The following is a 21,965-nucleotide window of genomic DNA, read 5'->3' as shown; positions in this document are numbered from 1 at the left end:
AAAAAAACTGTAATTTTACCTCGCAGAAGACGGGAGTTGCGGTCGGTTAGTTTGTTTGTGTTATTGTGTGACTTTCGTTAGTTTGGATTCACCAATGTCACACAAGAACACAAACTAACCGATCGAGGCAGCGGTAGACCAGCAACCCCCCTGTTCTGCAAGGTAAAATTATTGTTTTTTTCAATGGAGAGCATAGATGGATACAACGGCTTCAGTTCCCCGTCGGAAAGGGCTGTCTGATGGCAAGGTAAAACAGTGAAAAGATTTTAATTATAACGTACACTTCAACTGATATTGATTTTTTTTTAGGTGGGCCTTTCTTTTAGGTGGCCAAAAATCTGTTTTGCTGCCGGCCCCGTCCACAGCAGTGCATGGCTTTGCTTCCGTGCGATAACTCCTGTCTGCTTCTCCAAACTAGGGTCGTTCCGACCGTCACCTACTGTAGGTAATACACTGACTATGGATAAGTACCTCATACAACCCCACTTCAAAACACCCAAACTATCCCTTTCAGGAGAAATTTTAACTCATTTATTTTTCTAATCTGTAAAGATCTGCTGTGGAATCCTTTTGTTTGTTTGATCTTTGACTCCATGAGCTTGTTTTTAGGGAGTGGGCTCAGTCTTTAAGCTGTCTACTGCCCACTCCTTCAAAATATTATCATGCTGACTTTTGTTTTGAATGACTTGCATGCATGAACACTTGCTGCAATTTGCCAGTGTAAAGAAATGTGCCTGCGTTTAACGTAAATGGCTCCAGTTTTATATTTTGCATGCAACAGTTATATCAGCATGTCAGTAAAAGGGTTTTAGAAAACCTGAACAAAATATGACACCAGTTCATGGAACCTTTCATCCTTCCCTTTCCTCCTTTCTCTGGTATTTTTATTTTATTTATTTGTTTATTTTTGGGGTTGTGGTATTTTCAGGGGATCATTGACCTTCGGGCGTACAAGTGTCTGTACCGGCTCTGCTGCCCAGGCAAGATGACACCCAAGGCTCGCTACATGCATCTGGCCCAGGAGCTCAGTGTGGACCCCGACTGGCCTCCAAAGCCAACCACCACCACTGAAGCCAAGTCCCGCCCAGAAAATGGCTCCACCTATCAAATCATGATCAACTCCTAGCACCCCCCCACAGCCACTCACAGTACCTAATCTGTCCCTTTCATACAGGGGAGGTGTATGCATACGACGCGTGTTCAGTGAACGCACCTTCAACCTAGTCAAAGAAAATTGTCCCAGGATAATTGCTTGTCGTTACGGTTCACAGAGACTTGCGTCTAATACTGTAGTTTCCAGAGACGTTGCTGCAAAAACCTTAAGATTACACATGAGTACCAAATAACGTTTCATTTCTCTCAGTGCTCTTGCTCTCTCTGGCTCAACCACTCGCGCTCTCAGGTCTCTCTTGCTTGTCTTTAAATGTCATTTAAACATCAGGAACATTTAATGTAATTCCCGTTCCTTATTGCAATGTCTGTTCACCAAAACTGAGCAGCATTCAACCCAGGCTGGGGTGATAAGTCAGGTCGAATATGTACATTGACCCCTCACTTTGTCTGCGTGAAAGGGGTGTAAAAGAGAGTCCCACTCAACTTCAGAGCTGTGCTGTCAGGAATGTCATGCAACAGCGTCTTCAGATTCCATCAGCAACCACAGTAGTAGATGTCAATTTTACTTGTAAAATAGCCTAATATCATGTCTGAGCCTTTCAGAATGATCACTGAAAAAATAGACTAAGGAGAAGTACAGTATTGGATGCAACCAATGCTAGTGTAGAAGAAGGGTTGTAGTTTGGCCCTCTAAAGTACGACCCACTCTTAAATGGTGAGTAAGAAAAGATAAAGAGTCTGGAAGAGTTTAGGCAGAGGGTGGAAGAAAGGGTTCAACTCTGTATGATCTGATCATACGGTTTTTAAAAGCAACAGCAAGTCCACTTTATATTTGTCTTCTGAGCAGCCATCACCTCACTTTTAGGACATTCAGCAACTTGTTTCACAGGTTTAACCTGCTGTAGGCGGTGTGGGCTCTGATTGCTACTATGTAGTGGTCTTATACAGCTAATGTACATATATATATAGAGAGTCATTTTAATGAGCTAGCATCACCACCTGGCAAGCACTCATTAGAGAGCATTGAATCATAACCAAAAAGCTTTCAAGCTTACCATGGACCCCCAGGGATGACTGAAATTACTCATTTGAGACCAGTATTTAAATAGTCTTTCAAGCACACTGTGAGTTGTCAAAGATTAGGAATCTTGGAGCAGATTCAGTCAACTTCACTAGCACACCTCAGGCAGAAGTTCCTAATCACATTCGCAAGTAAACACAAAAATAAGCTGATTGGCTGTCGAGAGCCAACGATAGAAGTCTGGACAAGTATAGAAAATTAGATGGGACATTTCTAGATTTTAAAGATTCGGAAACTTCACAATAAGTCTGAAAATATTCACGTTTTGTCAGAGCTGACAGGACAGGTAATCAAGTTTTTGTAAATCCCTGGCCACTTTTAATTTAAACCCTCGGAAATTGAGAAAATTACTTGTTGAAGTTATAGGTTTAGGGAAAGTGTGTTTTTCAAATTGCAGGCCTTAATCACAAAATACATTACATTATACATCAGATTGATGATTGACACTACAAAGTGATGGACCTCAGAAAGTAATCCGAGGTTGCATTTCCTTCATAATTTGGCCAAAAGTTTCATCCAAAAACATCACGGCTTGTAAAAAGTAAAGGACTTAAAGGAGAACAGTGAGGGAGACAGATGTGCTCATCCTCTCTCAACCACAGGCTGGGACCTGTGGCAGGATCTCCATTGTGTTTGTCAGAGTTTACCTTTACGGTTTTTGATAAAGATATTATTATGTAGAAAAATAAAAAACTGAAAAAAACAACAACAAACAAAAAGACAAGTTTCATCTCAGCTTTTTAGGCATGCTAGTGGATCCATTGGTCTGTCCGTCCACCAACCGTTCAACACTTCATAACAGGATACCTCTGAAACTAATGACTGAATTCTCATCAACCTCAGCTATAGTTTGATATTAATCCTAACATAGCATGCTACCATACCACCAGCATGGCAAGTGTTAGCATACCACGCTAACAAGTCTGACAGGGAACAACATGGCCTTTCCTCTGGCGCTCCCCTAGTGGTAAAGATCTAACAACAGCAAACGCGTCTCTACTTTTCGTGCATTTAAAGATGTTTTTTAGTGTCTAATGAACTTTTCACTCTCATGGGCCGCCAGCGTGGCTATAAACTTTTTAATCTCATGTTCTTGCATCTATGAGCCACGTCCTGTCAGCATCAGACAGGCGACTGAAAACATACCAACACTTGCATGAGGCCATCTCCCTATCCTCATGTTCTGAGGACTTGATGGTTGCAATACTAGAAATATAACTACAAATACAGCATTACTGTAGAATGAAGGAACATTTACATTAAAATCTCTGTATTTAAAAAAAAAAACAAAAAAAAAATCTGCACAAGAAACGGCATGAAACTGGCTGGTTATGGTGGACAGTTAATTGCATGCATGAGAACATACAAATCAAAGAATCCTACATTTACAAACTCGTGTCAGATTGGCTCCAGAAAGCTAGCAGAACATTTATTTTCTTTAAAAACAAAATTTCTTCCTATGGAAGACTGATTAAAAGCGTGATAGTAAATTAAGGCAAGGCGTTGTGCATCTCATCAGCTCGCTGCACATTCAAAACATCCATGCAACAACACACGCTGCATATGATGAATGCTGATTACCATATATACTAAGTATTCATGTATTAAACATAGGCTACCTGCATAGAGAGTTAAGGGCTATGTTTTATGTTCACTGCTCTTTCTTTGACATCGAAAGTGATGCTCCCAAAAAATGTATTCTTTAAGTATCAAACACTCTTTAAAGGTGGCTGTAAAAAAAGTGTTGCTTCTTCCTCAATAACAGCCTGACTGTGTAAATTCAGTTTGTTAAAGAGATAGTTTGGGTATTTTTGAAGTGGGGTGAAAAAACCCTGTAATTTTACCTCACAGAACACGGAGGTTGCTGGTCTACCATTGCCTCGATCGGTTAGTTGTTTTGTGATATTTTCTGACTTTGGTGAATCCGAACTAACCAAAGAACCCCACTTCAAAACACCCGGACTATCCCTTTAAGTTAGATTACAATAATGGCACACTGAGCTAACAGATGGACAGCAGAGAAGCAGTGTGCACTGCAGGAATGGATTGAGGAATTTTTATTTGCATTTTGCTACTTTTTCCAGCCATGAAAATTGGTACTATTGGAAATCATTCTAATTAATTGAATTGAATTTGACCACAGCCGCTGGAAGGAGAAGAAAACAAACGTTTTACAGCCACCAGACATGGTGTTTGATCCTCAAAAGGCAAGTTAAGGATGGACTGTCACTTTCAAGCAAAGATGCCAACACATGCAGCTGGTTCTCAATATCAGCATAACTGTATACTCTGCCTAGCAGCCTGCCTTTCATGAATTGTACGGTTTAATATTAATGATTTCAAATAGTGTGTCCCAAAATATTTTCAGAGTGCTAATAAGTGGTTACAGGACACCATGTTAGAAGAATGTTGAACTAAATGTAATGTTACTCTTCCTCCCTGACAAAATTAAGCACATTTCTTCCTCAAACATCTGGTAACAGCGCTGTCTTATGTGACACATGACATCACATTTAGCTTGTCCATTGATTATTAATGATTTTATTCATATGGAAACAAAATCACAACAGATTTCCTCAATATCAGTAATAACGAGTCTGAAGTTGCGTAGTTCCTAAAAAGCCATCGTCTATTGAGATGCTTGTAATATTACATATGAAACTTTGGATCCATACGGTTTCTATGAAGAGCTCAAATGTGATATGTGACATTCTTTATTTGATGAGCAAAAGTATTTTGTTATAGTATTTTGTGGGTAAATTGTCAGCGTGAGAAGAAGGATAGATATATATATATATATATATATATATATATATATATATATATATATATATATATATATATATATATATATATAGTGCTGTAGATGAAACTGGTGAGAAATGCATAACGTGGCTCAAATGGACTTTCTTGTGCCAATTTGCAGAAAGATTCTGATATGTTGTCAAACACACAGGCCACATGGGTTTCTACGGTTCTGAATACTTTTTCTTTTCATATTTGCTTTCAGGTTTTGTTTTTTCTTTAGACACCTACTGAGGCTAAAACTGAATGTTGCGTAAAGAACAAAATGTAATGCAATGCAATACTACGGTTATTGATTCTTTTTCCAAAGACTTTTCATCACATCTGTATTGGTTATTTGAAAAAAAAAAAAAAAAGAATTAATATTAGCCTGTGTTCAGTTTTGTCAAACCTGATTTGTCTCAGCAGAAGTGGACTTTAAAAAGTGATAATAATATTAGAGGTTGGATTCTATCTGTGTGTATATAAGATGTACATTTCTAGTGTGTGCTTAAAAGTCAAAAGATTTAGTTATAAAACAAAATGTATGGTTTTTGGATTATCAAAGGGCTGGTGTATCTTTTTCTACTATTTTGGTACTGTGTTACAATCAGTTGTCTGTCTGTCTACTTTTGATTTGTACTGTCTGTTGGATTTATTTGTACTTTCACTTTTGTTATGGAGTTGCATTAGCTTGGATCTTCCGTATTTGGGCATGAATCCTGGGCATTTATTTCACAATTTTAATCAGTTATTGTGACGTATGATTGGGGCACTTGGATCAATATTTGTTCTGTCTGGGGTAAAACACAATGCAGCACATCTACGCAAGAGCTTAGAGAACCAAATGGAAACATTTGTCTCTGCAGGACTTCTCAGCTTTTCTTGTTTATCTTTTGTCTCAATGCTTTGTATAATACCAAGGACCCGACACAAGAAGGGAAATCAACTGCTGTATATTTGTCGCCTCCTCTCAGCGAATTCAGAACTCGAGCAACATCTGACAATCTTGTTACTTTTCTGTTCGATCATCCAGTATACATATTTTACTTTCTTTGTCTAGAACTTTTTAAAGATCATTTGCACCCATGTAAAATTAAAATGTAATTGGCAAAGAGAATGTGCGTTGCTGCTCGATATCAGCGGTCTATTGTAGAAGTGACAATGATGATTCAGTCTCAGCTGTGTCATAACTGTGCACCTTGATACAGAAAATTCATCAATTTAACGACGCGCAAAGTGTAAAAACTACTATTGCTCGTCTTCTACGCTACAGTTTTGCCTTTTATCCTGACACAGCTATGTCACAGCAATGGCTTTCATGCTGAAACCTCTATGCTCTTATACAGGTACAACATATACCGACTGTTGACAGTTAGCATTCTTATTCACTTCATGTATTTTAAACAAACCATCGAACGGCATTTAGATTGAGTCAGCCACTGAGTATATGAAGCCTCATGTGGATGTGGTTTCCTCAGGGAAATGTGTCTATTTGTAATGAATAAAGAAAATAATAAAAGTTGATACCCAAACTGAATGAAAATATACTGTTGGTAAAACTTTTTATTACAGTTCAGCGTATGTCGGCTCTTTCACTACAGGTTATCTGGTGCGCTTTTTATTTGCAGCTCCCGCACCTCAGCAAGAGGCTCATCTGGGGTATATGTGTTGTTTTTATTGGCAGAGATGTACATTTTGGACATTTTTTGTACTTTATAATTTATTTTTTATTTATTTTCATTTCTTTCTTCCTGAGGATTGTATTTCAGATTATCTTGATTTCTTTCTTTTCAATAAATGTTCTCAAAATGGTCTACTGCACGTCTACGAGTGATTTGTGTCCATTATGCATGAATGGGATCCCTAAAGCTATGGCAAGTATTTCGCTCTATGTAGAGAATGGTTAGCGGGCCTCAAGTTGCCAATGTGTTGCAGCAATTCAAGAAAGTATAGTGTTTATAGTTTACCTGTTAACAAAATTGAACAAAGTGCAGTATCTGGTTAATGTGTGGTAGTTACAAGATATTTACTGACTTTACAAGTTGACTGGGACCTAAACCTAAACAACTGAGCAGCACAAATGGATCGTGGGATACTGAGGGCTGCAAAGGTTACGCAGGGTGTGTCCTCCAAATTCAGGCGATTTAGCAGAGCCTTTGAAATATGACGGGCCTTTCTTGATGCAATCATTCTAGAAATGTAGACGTTTGGAGGATCTAGCCCCTGAACAGGTACATACAGCTTAAGTCTTTTGCAGTACCTCCTCACTGGTGTTGTCACTTACCCTTAAAGGGGAACACCACCCAAATTAAGAATTTCAATATTTTATTTCCATGGCCTAGGAAAGTTCAATCAATATTTATGAACATAAGCTCCTCTCTTTCAAAGCCAGAAACCAGAGAAGTAAGTCTCTTGTGATGTCATAGGGTATAAAGTGTGGAGCTGCTCCATAGACAATGAATGGGAGATTTTGTGGACCCACAGAATGTTTGTTTTCTTTTTTACACCCAAATGAGCTTTATTCTATTGTAGTGTTTTCAGATGTGAAACTGAAAATGTTCCCATATACTCAGAACATTCCCCTCAGTGTCATCTAGAACATCTTTACCAATTCAGTTTCTATGGAGCGGTTCCACACTACTTGATCTTTACTAATATTGTTTTGGACTGAAAGAGAGACTAGAGAGGAAGTTTGATATCCATGAATCTTAAATTTATGAGACATGCAAAATCTTGCCTATGCAACAAGTATTTACATGGACAGCCTCTAGCTAAAGTCACACGTCTAACTGCAGACATTTCTTGACATATTTTCATTATGTAAATGACGGCTGTCTGTCAGTCCTCAATTTAATCTCAATGCACTTTGTCCTTAACTAGTCTAAACTGCACCTGTTTATTCAAATGCCATCTTTATCAATCATGTTATCAGTATTGCCCAGGTAAATGTTCCAACCAACAGGTAGCTCTCATTTTCACTTTACATGAACATAGCAAGCACTATCTAGTGGCTCAGTGTGATTATTTTATTATCATGTGACATTAGAAATGATCCCACTGGCCCAGTAAGTTATTTAACAAATGCATCCTTAAGGTTCATCACAAATTGTAAAGCTCTGACTCACCACTGTGAGTTGTACTCTCGGGTGGGATGGCCTGCACTGGCAACCCGTAGGCTCTCCCATTGGTACATCTTTATATATAAGGTGATTCTGGGTCTGCTCCCACAATACTTAAGTGTTTTTGTTATGCAAACAAATTGTGGACAGTATTCACTGCGTTCACAGTTCCTCTTTGTGCTCTCTGTCCCAAAAGCTCGGACAAAAATTGGGGAAAGGGCTTTTGCATATTCTGCACCCTCAGCCTGGAATTTGCTCCAAAATGACCTAAAAATCAAGGACCTAGCATCATTAAATATTTTCAAATCTAAAATGAAGGCTTTAGAAGCAGACTCTATGGCATGCCAATGTTTTTAGCCCCCTTGTTGTACAGCTGACTCCCAGAAAAGTCTCTTTTTGCCCCCCCATTTGTCTTTAGATAGTTCTCTTTTAATGCAAATTTTTGTGCTTTTAGTGTTTGTGAATTGTATTTTATCTCTATTTGTGTCTGTGTCTGCAACTTTGTGTTCTTGCTGCTGACCGTCTTGGCCAGGTCTCCCTTGGAAAAGAGGGTCTTAATCTCAATGGGACTAACCTGGTTAAATAAAGTAAAATAACAAAGCCCCTGTATCCTCCTAGGTCAGGGGTCAGCAACCTTTACTATCAAAAGAGCCATTTTAGGCAAAAAAAAAAAACAATTATCTGTCTGGAGCTGCAAAATATTTGCAGTGAGGTAGGGGCCACATTGAGGGAAAAAAAATCTGAGATTTCGAGAATAAAGTCACAACTTTACGAGAAAAAAAGTCGTTATATTATCAGAATAAAGTCATAACTTTGCGAGAAAAAAGGTTGTAATATTACCAGAATAAAGTCATAACTTTACGAGGAAAAAAGAAAATAGCTTGTAAAATTACTACTACTATGTCACTATACATATATACTAATATTATGACTTTATTCTCATAATATCACAACTTTTTTCTCTTAAACTTCGGACTTTATTCTCATAATATTACAACTTTTTTCTCATAAACTTTTAACTTTATTCTCATAATATTACAACTTTTTTCTCGTAATATTACAACTTTTTTCTCTTAAACTTCTGACTTTATTCTCGAAATCTCAGATTTATTTTATTTTCTCTCAATGTGGCCCTAATACTCTGGTACCGTCGTACCATAGACCTACAAAAAAGATAAATAAAGATGAAAATGTAAACATAAAAAAAATTATTATTCATTTCTACTATTTTCTTAACAGGGGGTTACTGCAGAGGAGCTGAAGAGCCACATGTTGCTGACCCCTGACCTAGTGTACACACAGGAACTCATTTCACTGACGCGTTTTCTGTCAGTGCTGATTTGAAAGTAGGACCGTTCAGCGGAAGTGGACTGTCAGTGCTGTGTCCTTTAGCCATCAAGCTACTCTAACTAGCATAACAGGCAGATGATGTGTACCATATGGAGAGATGACTTGACCTGTGCTTAGAGAGAGATTCAAGAAGACATTAGTGTTGATAACAGCGACCATGCTGCGCGTCGGGAGTAAAGCTGCCTGGTGAGTTCACATTAATGAACAGAATAACAGCAGCTGGCTGTGTTAGCTTTGGTAGAAGGAAAGCACACATAGCTAACAGCTAGCTGGTCATTCTGACAGCTGAGGACAGCAATAGCGGCTATATTGCTAACTAGATGCTAATTTGCTAACTAACGTCTCTCCATCAACTGTAACTGACATCTATCAGTTAGGTTGCTAAGCGAACTGTGCCGTTGCCGTGGATATAGACGTTCCTTTAACGGTAGCCAGGTAACGTAGCCAGGTAACTGTAGTTAGGGAACGTAGCTATAGCTATCTTACCCGGGTGTGTTGTGGTAATGTGAGTTATCCTACACTCTGAAACTAAATGACTTACAGAGACTAGCGTGATTTGGAGTTGATATACCTTTTTCATTCTCCATTACTGTTTACTTAGCTAGCCATATAGTCAAAAGGTAAGAGGTAACGTTGTTTGTTATCGTTACCTTATAATGTAACGTTACTTTAATCTTCTCTTCCTCTGCATGATGCAGCGTTTTGTGATAGTATGACTGACTCATACACTATCATCATTAACCTAACTATGCACTTTATTACACTAATCAGATGCTCTCTGTAGAGTATCTCAATATAGGCTATAGGCTCAATTCATTACTCCAAAGGCCTCCACCTGATGATGGAGTCACAGTCTGGAAATGAAGACATTTTAGTTTGACTTAAATTATCTTAATCGTTTTACTGTTACAGCTATTGTTACAACAACAACAACAACATCAGCCAGTGCTACTGTTTACATGCATCTCTAGCTAACCTAGGTGTTGTGGTAATGTGAGTTATCCTACAGCCTGGTAATGAAATGACTTACAGAGACTAGTGTGATTTGGAGTTGACATACCTTTTTATTCCCCATTACTGTTTACTTAGCTAGCCATATAGTAAAAGGTAAGAGGTAATGTTGTTTGTTATCGTTACCTTATAATGTAACGTTACTTTAATCTTCTCTTCCTCTGCATGATGCAGCGATTTGTGATAGTATGACTGACTTATACACTAGCATCATTAACCTAACTATGCACTTTATTACACTTATCAGGTGCTACTCTCTGTAGAGTATCTCGTCGGCTGACTCAATTCATTACTCCAAGGCCTTCACCTGATTTATTTATTTAAAAAGGATCCCCATTAGCTGATACAAATGGCACCAGCTAGTCTTCCTGGGGTCCGAAATCAAGTACATTACATTTATCACATACATACTATGTACAACATCATCATCATTTGTGTTACACTAATAATGTTTACATTTTCCAAACATATATACATTTCACATTCATACACATCTTCCACAACCATTTAGCCTCAAGGCCCATCATCAGGGACAAGGAACAAAAGAAAAACCATACATGACCAACACTGGACTATCAATCAGCTGCTTAAGTAATGTATTCTTAGATTTGAATGAGGATTTGTTAAAGGATTGACGGATGTAAAGAGGGCAGCTATTCTAATGATTGATGGCACGATAAAAGACCGTCTTTTTTGTGGTTGTACTAAAAGGACCACTGAAAAAAATACAGATTTCTTAAGGCACTTTGTATGAGACCCACAAGGACATGAGGTAGACAGAGCTCTTACACCTCATAACAACAATTATATTGTACATAAATTAAGGAAATAAACATAATACACATTATAAAACATCTACAACTAACATTCAGAAACCACTCATGTGCCACGACGTCTTATGTAATTATCCATGAAAATCCGAATTATTAACAGATAGATCAAATTAAACCTGCTTTATATTGCACAATACAAATATAATAAATAATCTGTGCAAGGTTGAAAGGTGTCAAACTCATTTTCAACACAAGTACAAGTGTTGTTCATCTGATACTTGGTAGGCAGGGGAAAAAAAACACTTTCCAAACTACTCCCTTTAAGAAAAAGCTTTGCTGAAAATACTACAAGATGTGTGCTAATCTCCAGAAGCACATGTGTGTTCACAGTGACGAGGTTCCAGCTGTCTCTCTGAGGACACATCAAGGCTACAAGTTTTAAATTGAAGCGATGTGTCACAGTATGACTGACTTATACACTATCATCATTAACTTAACTATGCACTCTATTACACTTATCAGGTGCTACTCTCTGTATAGTATCTCGTCGGCTGGCTCAATTCATTGCTCCCAAGGCCTTCACCTGATGATGGAGTCACAGTCTGGAAATAAAGACATTTTCGTGTGACTTAAATTATCTTAATCCTTTTACTGTTACAGCTATTGTTACAACATCAACATCAACAACAACAACAACCAGTACTACTGATTACATGCATCTCTACACTCAAAACACAGATATCCGTCTGAGAATAACTAATAATAATTCATGTTGACTCTGAATTGTGGGATTATTTCTTATTTCATGGGCTATTTTGGGATTCACACATATTTAGCATTCGAATACTGATTTGGAGGTCGATTACCATGGCAGTGGTCGAAGCTTAGAAGCAATCAGGTCAGCCCTAGTACTACAAGCTATAGATTCCAAAGTGTCACATTTTTATCTTGTAGAATATTATTCTCTTTGATTTTATGTTACTCTTTGACTAGTACCAGTACCAGCATCATCAGGATAGAATTAGGGATGACCAGAAGCTTCCACTGAAATGATATATTCAGGGGGTTATGGTGTTTTTAAGCACATGAGGAAGATGAGCTTGTGTAATTTATTGTCCAATTTATCTGTCTTCTCAGCATGGCCTGCAGGAACCTGGTCTCCACCAACATGGGGGTGAGATTTCGGGTACCGCTGCAGAAGGTGCACCCTCTGTCCCGTGCTATCCACCATCGCTACTCGGGAAACACCAACCCCCAACGACCACCTCATCGCACGGCAGCCCGCTATTTTACCTCCATGTCACGTTTGCCCATGCGGCCTCCCAAGCCTCCCCCAGGGTCAGGGGGCCGTGGCCACCAGCAGCAGCGCAACTTCTGGATAGCTCGCCTCGCTGTCCGTCTGCTGAAGCTCCGATACATTCTGCTGGGGTCGGCAGTGGGAGGAGGGTACACCGCTAAAAAGGTCAGTATTGAGTGTCTCTAACTTAAGGTTTCTGGACTATTCTCTACATTTCTAGCCCATGAACTAGTGTTTAGTTCTTAGTTATTGCATCGTCACAGAGTAAGAGAGTTGTAAACCTTCCCCTGGGTGCTTTAAAGAGCAGTCCCTTGACTTTTCTAGCTGTCATGGCACACTGGTGCTTATTGAAAAACTTTAATTCTTGTGAAGATAACATAACTTGTCATTTTATCTCCAGACCTATGACGAGTGGAAGGACATGCTACCTGATTTTAGTGAATACAACTGGGTCATTCCTGATTTTGTCTGGGAACTGAGTGAACAAATAGATTTTGGTAAGTGTTTTCATTTTAATGTCATGATTCATATGAATGTGCTTATACCTGGCCTGGTCTTTCTTGTAAAGGATCCCAGATTTCAGTAAGTCAAACAGGGGCAATTAGGTTATACTTGAAACATGGCCGCACAATTAAGCATCATGAGATAAGACTTTCTGTCTTCTCCACTTGACCTATTATCTCTTGTATCCACAGATAAACTGGCCAAAGCTCTACCAGAGATGGAGGAAATAGCAAAACTACTACCTGACCTTGACAAGATAGGCGAGAATTTCACTTTCCTCAAAAGCCTCCTGTCCTCTGGTGAGTGAACAAAACCTCAACTATGTCTTCATAACATTACTGCATCAGAGTGTCTAGTCCAGTGTCCAGGTTTCAAATGAGGATAACAGTAATTGTACCCAAGCCAACCTACAGTATATTTCACATCTTCATTGGCCCCTGCTTTTATATAATATATCTAACAGTTCAGTTGGGTGCCCTCTACAATATACCATGCTTAAAGTATGGTATCTGTAGTTTCTCGTACCTCAATGTGACCTTAGCAGAACGAGATAACACAGACTTAGAGTAAAGAAAAAATATGAGGAAGTTTGTCTGCTTCGTGCCCTATATTGCAGCCCTCATGTCTAAGGTTGTGCTTACTAAAATTATTCTAAAAGAGCCCTTCTTTACTCCAAATAACCTATAACCGTTGTGTTTTGGATCAGTGGCTTTGTAGGCAATGCTAAAACACATGTCTTGTACAATTAATTTATTGAGATAGTACCAGGTGCACATTGTAATCTTACCTTGTATCATTGAATTCCTCTAATAACCTGTGCGGTCTTCAGTAAAGGTGTTTTGAATTCAACACTTTGAGTCCAAAATGATTTATTCCATCAATTCACAAGGCAAAGGAAGTGATAATGTTTTATGTCATAATGCAACATTGACAAAGAATTTTTATTCTGCCCATAAAATAACTAGTCAGTAAAGGAAATGCCTTTAAATAGAGTAAGCTCTCGATTGGGATCAGGCCCAGTTTGGTGTGTGCTCTTTTAACAGTTTCTCATTAAGTGGCTGCTTCGCTCGAAGCTCCAGCACAGCAGCGGCTTTGTTTTAATACACTTCATCATTTAGCTGAGTCCCTGCTTTGATCACCATCCCTCTGCTTCTGTCTTTTATGATTTTTTTTTTATCTTGTGTTGTTCTTCCTTTCTCCCCCTCCCCAACCCTCCTGTCCCCCTCCACATTTTTCACAGGTGTGAGTTTGGGTAGTGAAGTCAAAGGAGCTTCTGGTCTGCATCTGTTGTTAGGTGTGTAAACCCTGCTCTCAGTAGCGCTGCCCACTCCCCTCTTTTCTCTCTGCCGCTGTCTGACCATCACCTTGCCACAATATTGGTATGGTGGTGGGGTTACTGCTCGCCATGGTTTCGGCTCTAAAGGCGGTAGCAGTGCATCTTCCCAGGACGTTGGCTTCCAGGTTGCAGACCAGTGCTGCTGACAACAATGGCAGTGTTCATGGTTAACACAGGTTCTGTATTCAGTGAAATCTATGACCCGTCACTAGGATGGTGACAAAGTTTCAGAATCAGTAAAAGCTTCATTCTTTAAGTTTCTCTCCTTCTTTCTGAATTAGTTTAAAATCCCTAGAGAACTTGAATGGTTATTATTCCCTAGGTGATATATATATAAGCAGAAGTGCAGTAAAAGAAAAGTGTTAAATAGTGGCAATAACCTGCCATGAATTTTTGAAGTTTTTCCTTCCTGGTCTGAAAAACCTTTAGTATGTCCCCTCCTTCCCTTTTGACTTTCTTTAACCTGACTGTCCTTGGCTGTACTTTGTTCTACCTGTGTGGTTTTTCGCCTCCTTTGACTTCCACCCTCTCTCTCCCCTGGCCTGTATGAGCTACTTTCCTTAATCACATTCACTAATCTTTGGGGTGATCTCAGTCTGCTTTTAGTTATTTCCTCTTCAATGTTTGGAAAATGCACACAAAATACATTTTACATAGAACATCCTTCGAAGTTGCGAATGTACACTAAATATTTGCTTTGGAAATTATGCCAAATAGTGGTAAAATAATAGAGGCATAATGATGATAATAATTATCTAAGCCTAAAATGGATTAAGGTCATGTACAGTGGCATACGGGACCACGCCTCTGCGGTGAGTCATAAAATCCTTATAGGCGTGTTCCTGGCTCTTTTCAACTTCACACCCTTTCATATACTTATGTTTTCCATGACAGTTTCAAGTTTTTATATTTATATATTTACTGTACTCAGATGTTACCTTTTATACTATGCACATCAGATTACAGTGTGGTGCCTTTTGTAAACACCTACATCATTTACTGTATATGGCTAAGCAGACTTTGCTTTGTGCATGGCAATAACAGCATGCTAGTTCACAAACTTCACATAGTAAAAATGTAAATTAGGCACTTTAGACAAAGAAAATCTTTGTTCTTTATTGGGTTTTTTTCAGCGTTCAGTGATACAGTAACTGCTTTTCTAGCCACGATGCCCCACCCAAGTCCACCAATTAAAGTTTCGGTAAACGGTGTCCAATCGTGTATCTAAATGGAACCATCTATAACTAGTTTTCTGAACCTTTATTGCATATTTTTAAAATTGCTCGAAGAACTCCAGGCGCACTAAATGTTTTGAAGATCCTTACTTACTCTTACTGGAACTAATTACATAATAACTAGCGATGTATTCTTTAAACAATCTCGTTTTTTTTTGCTGTAGCCTGCACTATTAAAACATTACTACAGTTTATAAAAAACAACACAAAAAATACAGAAAAGTCACTGCAAATTAAGTAAATTAGATAAATAATTCAATAATCACAAAAACTCATGATCCTAATTGGACTGCTTTACTCCTACTGCTTAAAATAGTTGAGGTCGGCAGTTTAAATTTTTTGGTCAATTGAGATCAATGCAAAATTTAAAAACTCTCAAATGTGGCTTGTAAAGTACTATGCACATGTTATATATGTATACATCAGTGCAAGATTTTCCAAACATTTGAAATGTAATGGTCTTTATTTCTCTAATCATTCGCATGCTTTAAATGATGGCTATCTGGCATATTTTCACTATGGGCATTATGGTCTCCCCTAAGCTTGTTTATGTTCAGCTCTCAATAGTCAAAGATGCATTTTCACAAGTAACCCTGTTCTGTGTCGTTGTGTCTCCACTGGTAGAAACCTCAGGCGATCCTCCACTAAAAGCCACAGATTCTTCTGCTTCAGCCGCACAAGATGGCGGCGACAAGCAATACAAAAAGGCAAGTTTGTAAAACCTGCTGACACTTCTCAGCTTTGTCCTCTGACCACTTCACTCAGCTCCTCTCTGCAGCTTGGCTACCTCTCACTTCAGTGGCAAGAACTGTAGCGGATTGAATCAAAATCTACTCAAAGAAACGTATACATGAGTTTGTATTGTTCAAGGCATAAAACCATAGCATATAAGGGCCCTGAGCCACCAAGGAGACTTCAAAGACCTCGCTTTATCACCTCTTGTCGTCTCACATAAGTTGTTAAAAGTTGCTGTTAAACAAGGTCCTACTGTAATTATATGAACGTATGCACACTCAAAACACTTTAAATAAAACTGCCCCCTAAATGGCAAATATTTTGTAATACGGGCAAATGTAATCGTTTTGAGAGCATTTTGATTCAATCAGTTCATCTGAATATGAACTGTGAGTTTCACATGCTGGCAGGCTAAAGTATTATCAAGATAAGCTTTTGAGGCCATGCGGCAATGTTATGGTAAGAAATGTTTTACCCATTTTATGACAGTAACAGTATGATTTAAAAATGTGTAAGGTTTTACTATTACCATATACATACATCATTCTGTATGGAGTCATGGGAGTAGGGAGTCATAGGAATGCCGTAAAAAATAAATGTGGAAATATAAAGAGGAATAGATAAAATATATATATATTTTTTCGAAATATCAAGACAATTAATAGAATATTAAATAATGATTATAAGCATATATTATATAATTAGTTAATCTTTATTGACAGAATCAAAGTCAATTAGCAAAACATGTAACACAAACAACAATACATACATTAAAATAGAAATATTGCCATATAAATATTATTTTTTTGTAAATATACAGAAAAACTAGAGTAATATATATGCAAAAATTAAATAAACATATAAATATATATATATATATATAATATATAGGCTATATGAAATATTTACATAAATATATTCACTTTTATGTGTTTAAATGAACACATAAAAGTGAAAATAAATGAAAATACTTATGATTATTCTTTTATTTATTCCTCTTTATATTTACACATTTGTTTGCTTATTCTTTTACAGATTTATTCATTTTTATGGCACTCCTATAACTCCATAATTCTGTAGAGTATAAGCTTAGAAGTTAAGCACACTGATATTTATCATTGCTTCAGAAGTGCCTTTACTACTTCTCATGCTTCTAAACTCTTCCAGATATCATTAATTTTTCTAGCTTTATATTATATAGCAGTTCTCTGGCAGAACACTTAATATGCACATTTGTTTTCATTGCTGTTGTCCTCTCTGTTTCTTGCTCATTTTATGTTTTGTTCTTTCCCGCAAAGTGACCCGTTCCAGTGTCCCTCTCTTCTATTTTTATGTTTTTATGTGTGTTTTTATCACTGTACAGAGTTTAAACAATGAAAACAAGATGTGAAAGTTTGACAACAAATATTAAGAAGAGCTTCATTTAAAAAAAAAAAAAAAAAAAAAAATAGAAGTTGGCTTTCTTCTCCTATCTCCTGCTTTTACTCTGCAATCATGGTCTCCAACATGAGCACATAAAACACAACACAACTCTTACAAGTTGATGCTTTGCTTCAAATTATATTTAAGAAATGTGTATGTCACAGAACAGAAAGAAGCAACAAAAAAAACAGCACAAAGTTAAATGATGATATCATGTTGGGGACCCCTGAACTAAAGCAGATTCCACCAGCTGTAATCTATGCTTTGTGCTTCGCCCCTTATAGAGCTACTGTATATCCCTGTGCTGGCTTTGCTTATTTTAACCATCATCATCTTCAGCATCATCAGACTGATGATGTTCAGAACCGCCTCACATCATTGTGTTGCAGCACATTAAAACATATTTTACCTTCACGGTAGAACCTGAATTTCCACTCTCTTACTGTATTTTACACTACTAACTTTGAGTATAAAAAAATTGTTATAGTGTTGTCTGTTGGACATGCAGTCATCGATCCACAGTGGTGCATGATGGCGAAGAAAGAGAATAGGTTGTTGCCACTTGCTGAGAGGTGCTGGTTGTGGTATTAGTCACCTCGTCTGCCTTCAGTCTGGCAAAGTTTGACATCTCCCGTTTGTGTTTGAGAGAGACCGACTTTGTTGTGTAGCACTGATGATGGTGGCAAGATTAACAAAGACCCTGATTCTGTTAAACTTGAGCCTCGGCTGAATCATCATTCTCCGGCCTGCACAGCACTGATGCCAGTGACTGAGAAACAGGCCAGGTTTCCTCTGTTGTGATTGGATGCAGCTTTAGCCCGTATGGCTGAGCCCATTGGCTGGTTGATGTCTTTGTTGCTGCTCCTACCTGTCTCTCATTATGGCGTACCCCAGCAGGGTCTGCTTGGCGAGCTCATTCTTATTCAGCAGCAGATCCAGCGGCACGAGGAGGAGGTCCGGCGGGCCGCGGCAGCCAATAGTGCGCCTCCCCCACTGCCAGAGCCTGCTCCCAGTCCGCCTCCGAACCCCAGCCCCCCTCAAGAGAAACGCAAGGTGAAGGTCCCACCCCATTTAGATCCGCCCTATCCCACCAAAGTCTCCTAAAAGATAACAGCTGCAGAGAAGAAACAGTAATAGAGAGTGTATATATACTGTATATATTTTAGGAGAATTTAGTTTCTACCAGACGCCTTGTCAAATAATAGTAATTTAAGACCAGGCTGAAGTGTTTCACTGCCTTCTTTGCTAAAAAAGTCTGTTGCATATTTGACCACTGCGACAGCGTATTTGGGCCATTGTAGGTTAAAAAAAATAATAATTACAGAGCCGGGGGAGGAGGGTAATATTCAGAGAAAAAACCTTTTGTTATTAAAGTCAGAAATTTACAGGAAAAAAACTTGGATATTCTCTGATATTAATGTGGTAAATTTACAAGAAAAAACTCATAAATTTGCGAGATTTTAAAGTCATAAATTTAATATTACACCCCTCCCCCGGCTGTGTAATTATTTTAACCTACAATGGCCCTAATACACCGTCCTAGACTGGCTGGCTGTGCACTTCAACATCACGTCAGCACCACTGGAGGTCAGCAAAAACAAGATTTTCAGCTGATTCTAAGTTGCTCTTTAGCTAACTTAGTTTGTCAGAATAGAGCTGGCAATTTGAACATTTAAATAAAACTCTTTCATAAAAGAATTGAAGATCCAAATTGTAGAAGCGGTGCTTTTCTGTTACTCCCTAATTCACAGGGCATGGTAGACACAACAACATGAACAGCTGCAAAATAGTTCATCAACACAATAATATATTCCAGTGCTGTGGCCATGCAATAAATGCACTCTTTGATATGCTGACCACATAGACGGCAACATGATAAGATAGAATGCAACTCAGTAAAACCATAAATTAAACAACTCATCCCTGACTAAACATATCTATTGCATTGCTGTTGCATTGGATATTTTACAGCCCTCTGCTTCAAAGGGATAGTTTGGGTGTTTTGAAGTGGTACTTATCCATAGTTGGTGTATTATTCACAATAGATGACGGTCGGCACGCCCCCAGTTTCGAGAAACAGACAGGAGCACCGGCACCGGAGCAAAGAAATACAGTGCTGAGGACGGCAGAAAAACTTATTTTAGCCACCTAAAAGAAAGGCTGATGGAAAAAAATGAATATCTGTTTCAGTGTACGCTATATTAATTATATTTTCCGACGGTGAACTGAAAGTAAAATGTATATATACTGTTTTTGTCATCTGAGCCTGCTGTCTTTTGAGAGAGCATAGATAAGTTCCACTCTCAGTTCAGTTCCCTGTTGGAAAGGAGAAGGAAAGGGCTGTCTGACTGCAAGATAAAGCGGTGAAATGATTCTAAATATAGCGCACACTTAAACTGATCAATATTTTTAGGTGAACCTTTCTTTTAGATGGCTAAAATACGTTTTTCTACAGTCCATGTCCAAAGTCCTGTATTGCTGTGCTCCAATGCCGGTTCTTCTGTCAGTTTCCCCAAACTGGGGGCGCGCCAACCGTCATCTACTGTAAGTAATACACCTACGATTGATAAGTACCTCATATAACCCCACTTCAAAACACCCATACTATCCCTTTAAGCCAACCTTTTTAAGCTCATTTTATAATATTTGTAGAGCAGACAAATTGGCCTGTCAGTAGTTTAATCTGTTGCCTAAAATAACCCAGCAGTAGCCTCCATGTTACAGTATCACCCCCATAGTCTGTCAGGCTAAGCTTCGGTTGTGGAGAAGGCATGCATGGACCTTCATAGCCTGGTTCCAGCAGCACAGTGACGTAGTTCAGTCTCATTCTCTCATGCAAATGGATGGATAATCATCATCATCAGCAGAGCTCCATTAATGTACGGAAACACTGCATGGAGTGGAGTGGCAACCAGCTGCATGGTGTGAGCTGCACTGTTTGAAGCTACCATGAATGGTCCCAGCTATATAATAATTTGAGAGTTGTTGTCAGCAAGGTAGAAAGCCTTAAGCGTATGAGTAGTTCTTTAATGCCTAAATAAGTGTCTTAATTATGGAAATTAAAAACATTTTCATACACTGTTGACGCATATCGCTAGAAGGTAACTTACAGCACACTTCTTGTTGTTTAGTGTAGAAACAGTTTTTGATAAAATAGTTTGGTGTGTCTTGTTAAATTCCCTTTCTTCTGCTGCCAATCCCATTTGTTCACGTATGCTGTGTCTCCTGCTTTCTGTCCTGTCTCTCATCCTGACAAACATGTTCCGAATATAGAAAATATATAATCAATTGAGGTTTGCCCAATCATGAAAAATCAAGCTGTAATGACTAAATGATTTTTGCGATCAGCTGTGTTTTTCAGGGGCTCACTCTGTGATTTGTGCCCGTTTATGAATTACAGCTTGTTGATTGAAGCTGAGTAACACCAGAATGTGTAGTGTCTGCCTGAAATCTGATTTTTGTTCCTCTCTTTACACATTAACTTGACTCTCAACTCTGGTTCTCTCTGTAATACAGTGTGCACGTAATGAACCTTCGTGGTGCTGGTGGGATTTCGTGCTTGTGAAGTTGCACAGTGAGAGTAACGGGAAGCCCTTATTCTCAAAACAGAGGAAGCGTTAACCCAGTTTGTTGCTGTTCTTTTTCTATTTTTCTACTTCCACCTCTAGTCATCAGACAAAGAAAAGATAGACCAGCTTCAAGAGGAACTGCTCCGTACGCAGGTACAGTAGATTGTGTGTTGCTTTTGATAAAATCGATCTCTTAGTGGATCAGAGGAATGTGTATCATGCATCTCATCCAAATCTGATTTAAGAGCTTTTATTTTCCCAAATTTTTAAAATACTGTATACCTTATTTTGCAGATTTATAAAACTGCCCAAAAAGTATAAATATATCAAATAGGTTAAAATCTCTGTTAGCCAAAAATGTGGTAGTAGATGATATACAGTACCAACACCGGGTTTGGGTAAAAACGTTCTTTTAGATGTAAAGTGTTACTGATGCTGGTTGTTGATTGGATTCTACCGTTTAACCCACAGCTAAAATATCAGCGCATGCTGGAGCGAGTGGAGAAGGAGAATAAAGAGTTAAGGAAAGTGGTGCTGCAAAAAGATGATAAGGGGATTCACCAAAGGAAAGTGAAGGTGAGTTGCACATTTAAACATGCTGATACATGCTAACATGTAATGGTAAAAGTTTTC

At 38.4% G+C, this 21,965-nt stretch overlaps 2 protein-coding genes across 9 annotated transcripts in view; both read left to right on the top strand.

Annotated features, from left to right (window-relative positions):
* The window catches only part of atp13a3 (ATPase 13A3), a 44,239-nt gene extending 36,967 nt beyond the window's left edge, over window positions 1-7,272 (top strand). For 2 of the 4 annotated variants that reach the window (XM_037770509.1, XM_037770507.1), the window contains one exon: window positions 929-5,358. In XM_037770509.1, coding sequence (XP_037626437.1) covers window positions 929-1,126 — 198 coding nt within the window. In that variant the 3' untranslated portion in view covers window positions 1,127-5,358. Of the gene's footprint in view, window positions 1-928; window positions 5,359-6,609 lie in introns of those variants that run through there. The other 2 variants (XM_037770506.1, XM_037770508.1) reach the window with 2 other exon arrangements.
* A 2,156-nt stretch (window positions 7,273-9,428) lies between these two features.
* Window positions 9,429-21,965, top strand: part of opa1 (OPA1 mitochondrial dynamin like GTPase) — a 48,115-nt gene continuing 35,578 nt past the window's right edge. The window contains exons 1-9 of one of the 5 annotated variants that reach the window (XM_037770510.1): window positions 9,429-9,636; window positions 12,372-12,696; window positions 12,932-13,028; window positions 13,227-13,334; window positions 14,276-14,329; window positions 16,231-16,313; window positions 18,661-18,816; window positions 21,432-21,485; window positions 21,804-21,908. In XM_037770510.1, coding sequence (XP_037626438.1) covers window positions 9,608-9,636; window positions 12,372-12,696; window positions 12,932-13,028; window positions 13,227-13,334; window positions 14,276-14,329; window positions 16,231-16,313; window positions 18,661-18,816; window positions 21,432-21,485; window positions 21,804-21,908 — 1,011 coding nt within the window. In that variant the 5' untranslated portion in view covers window positions 9,429-9,607. Of the gene's footprint in view, window positions 9,637-9,918; window positions 10,071-12,371; window positions 12,697-12,931; window positions 13,029-13,226; window positions 13,335-14,275; window positions 14,330-16,230; window positions 16,314-18,660; window positions 18,817-21,431; window positions 21,486-21,803; window positions 21,909-21,965 lie in introns of those variants that run through there. The other 4 variants (XM_037770511.1, XM_037770512.1, XM_037770513.1 and 1 more) reach the window with 4 other exon arrangements.

The sequence above is a fragment of the Sebastes umbrosus genome, chromosome 5, assembly GCF_015220745.1.
Source record: "Sebastes umbrosus isolate fSebUmb1 chromosome 5, fSebUmb1.pri, whole genome shotgun sequence".
In the NCBI taxonomy this organism is placed as follows: Eukaryota; Metazoa; Chordata; class Actinopteri; order Perciformes; family Sebastidae; genus Sebastes; species Sebastes umbrosus.
The sequence above is the reverse complement of the archived record's forward strand: the minus strand, read 5'-3'. Positions and strand labels throughout refer to the sequence as shown.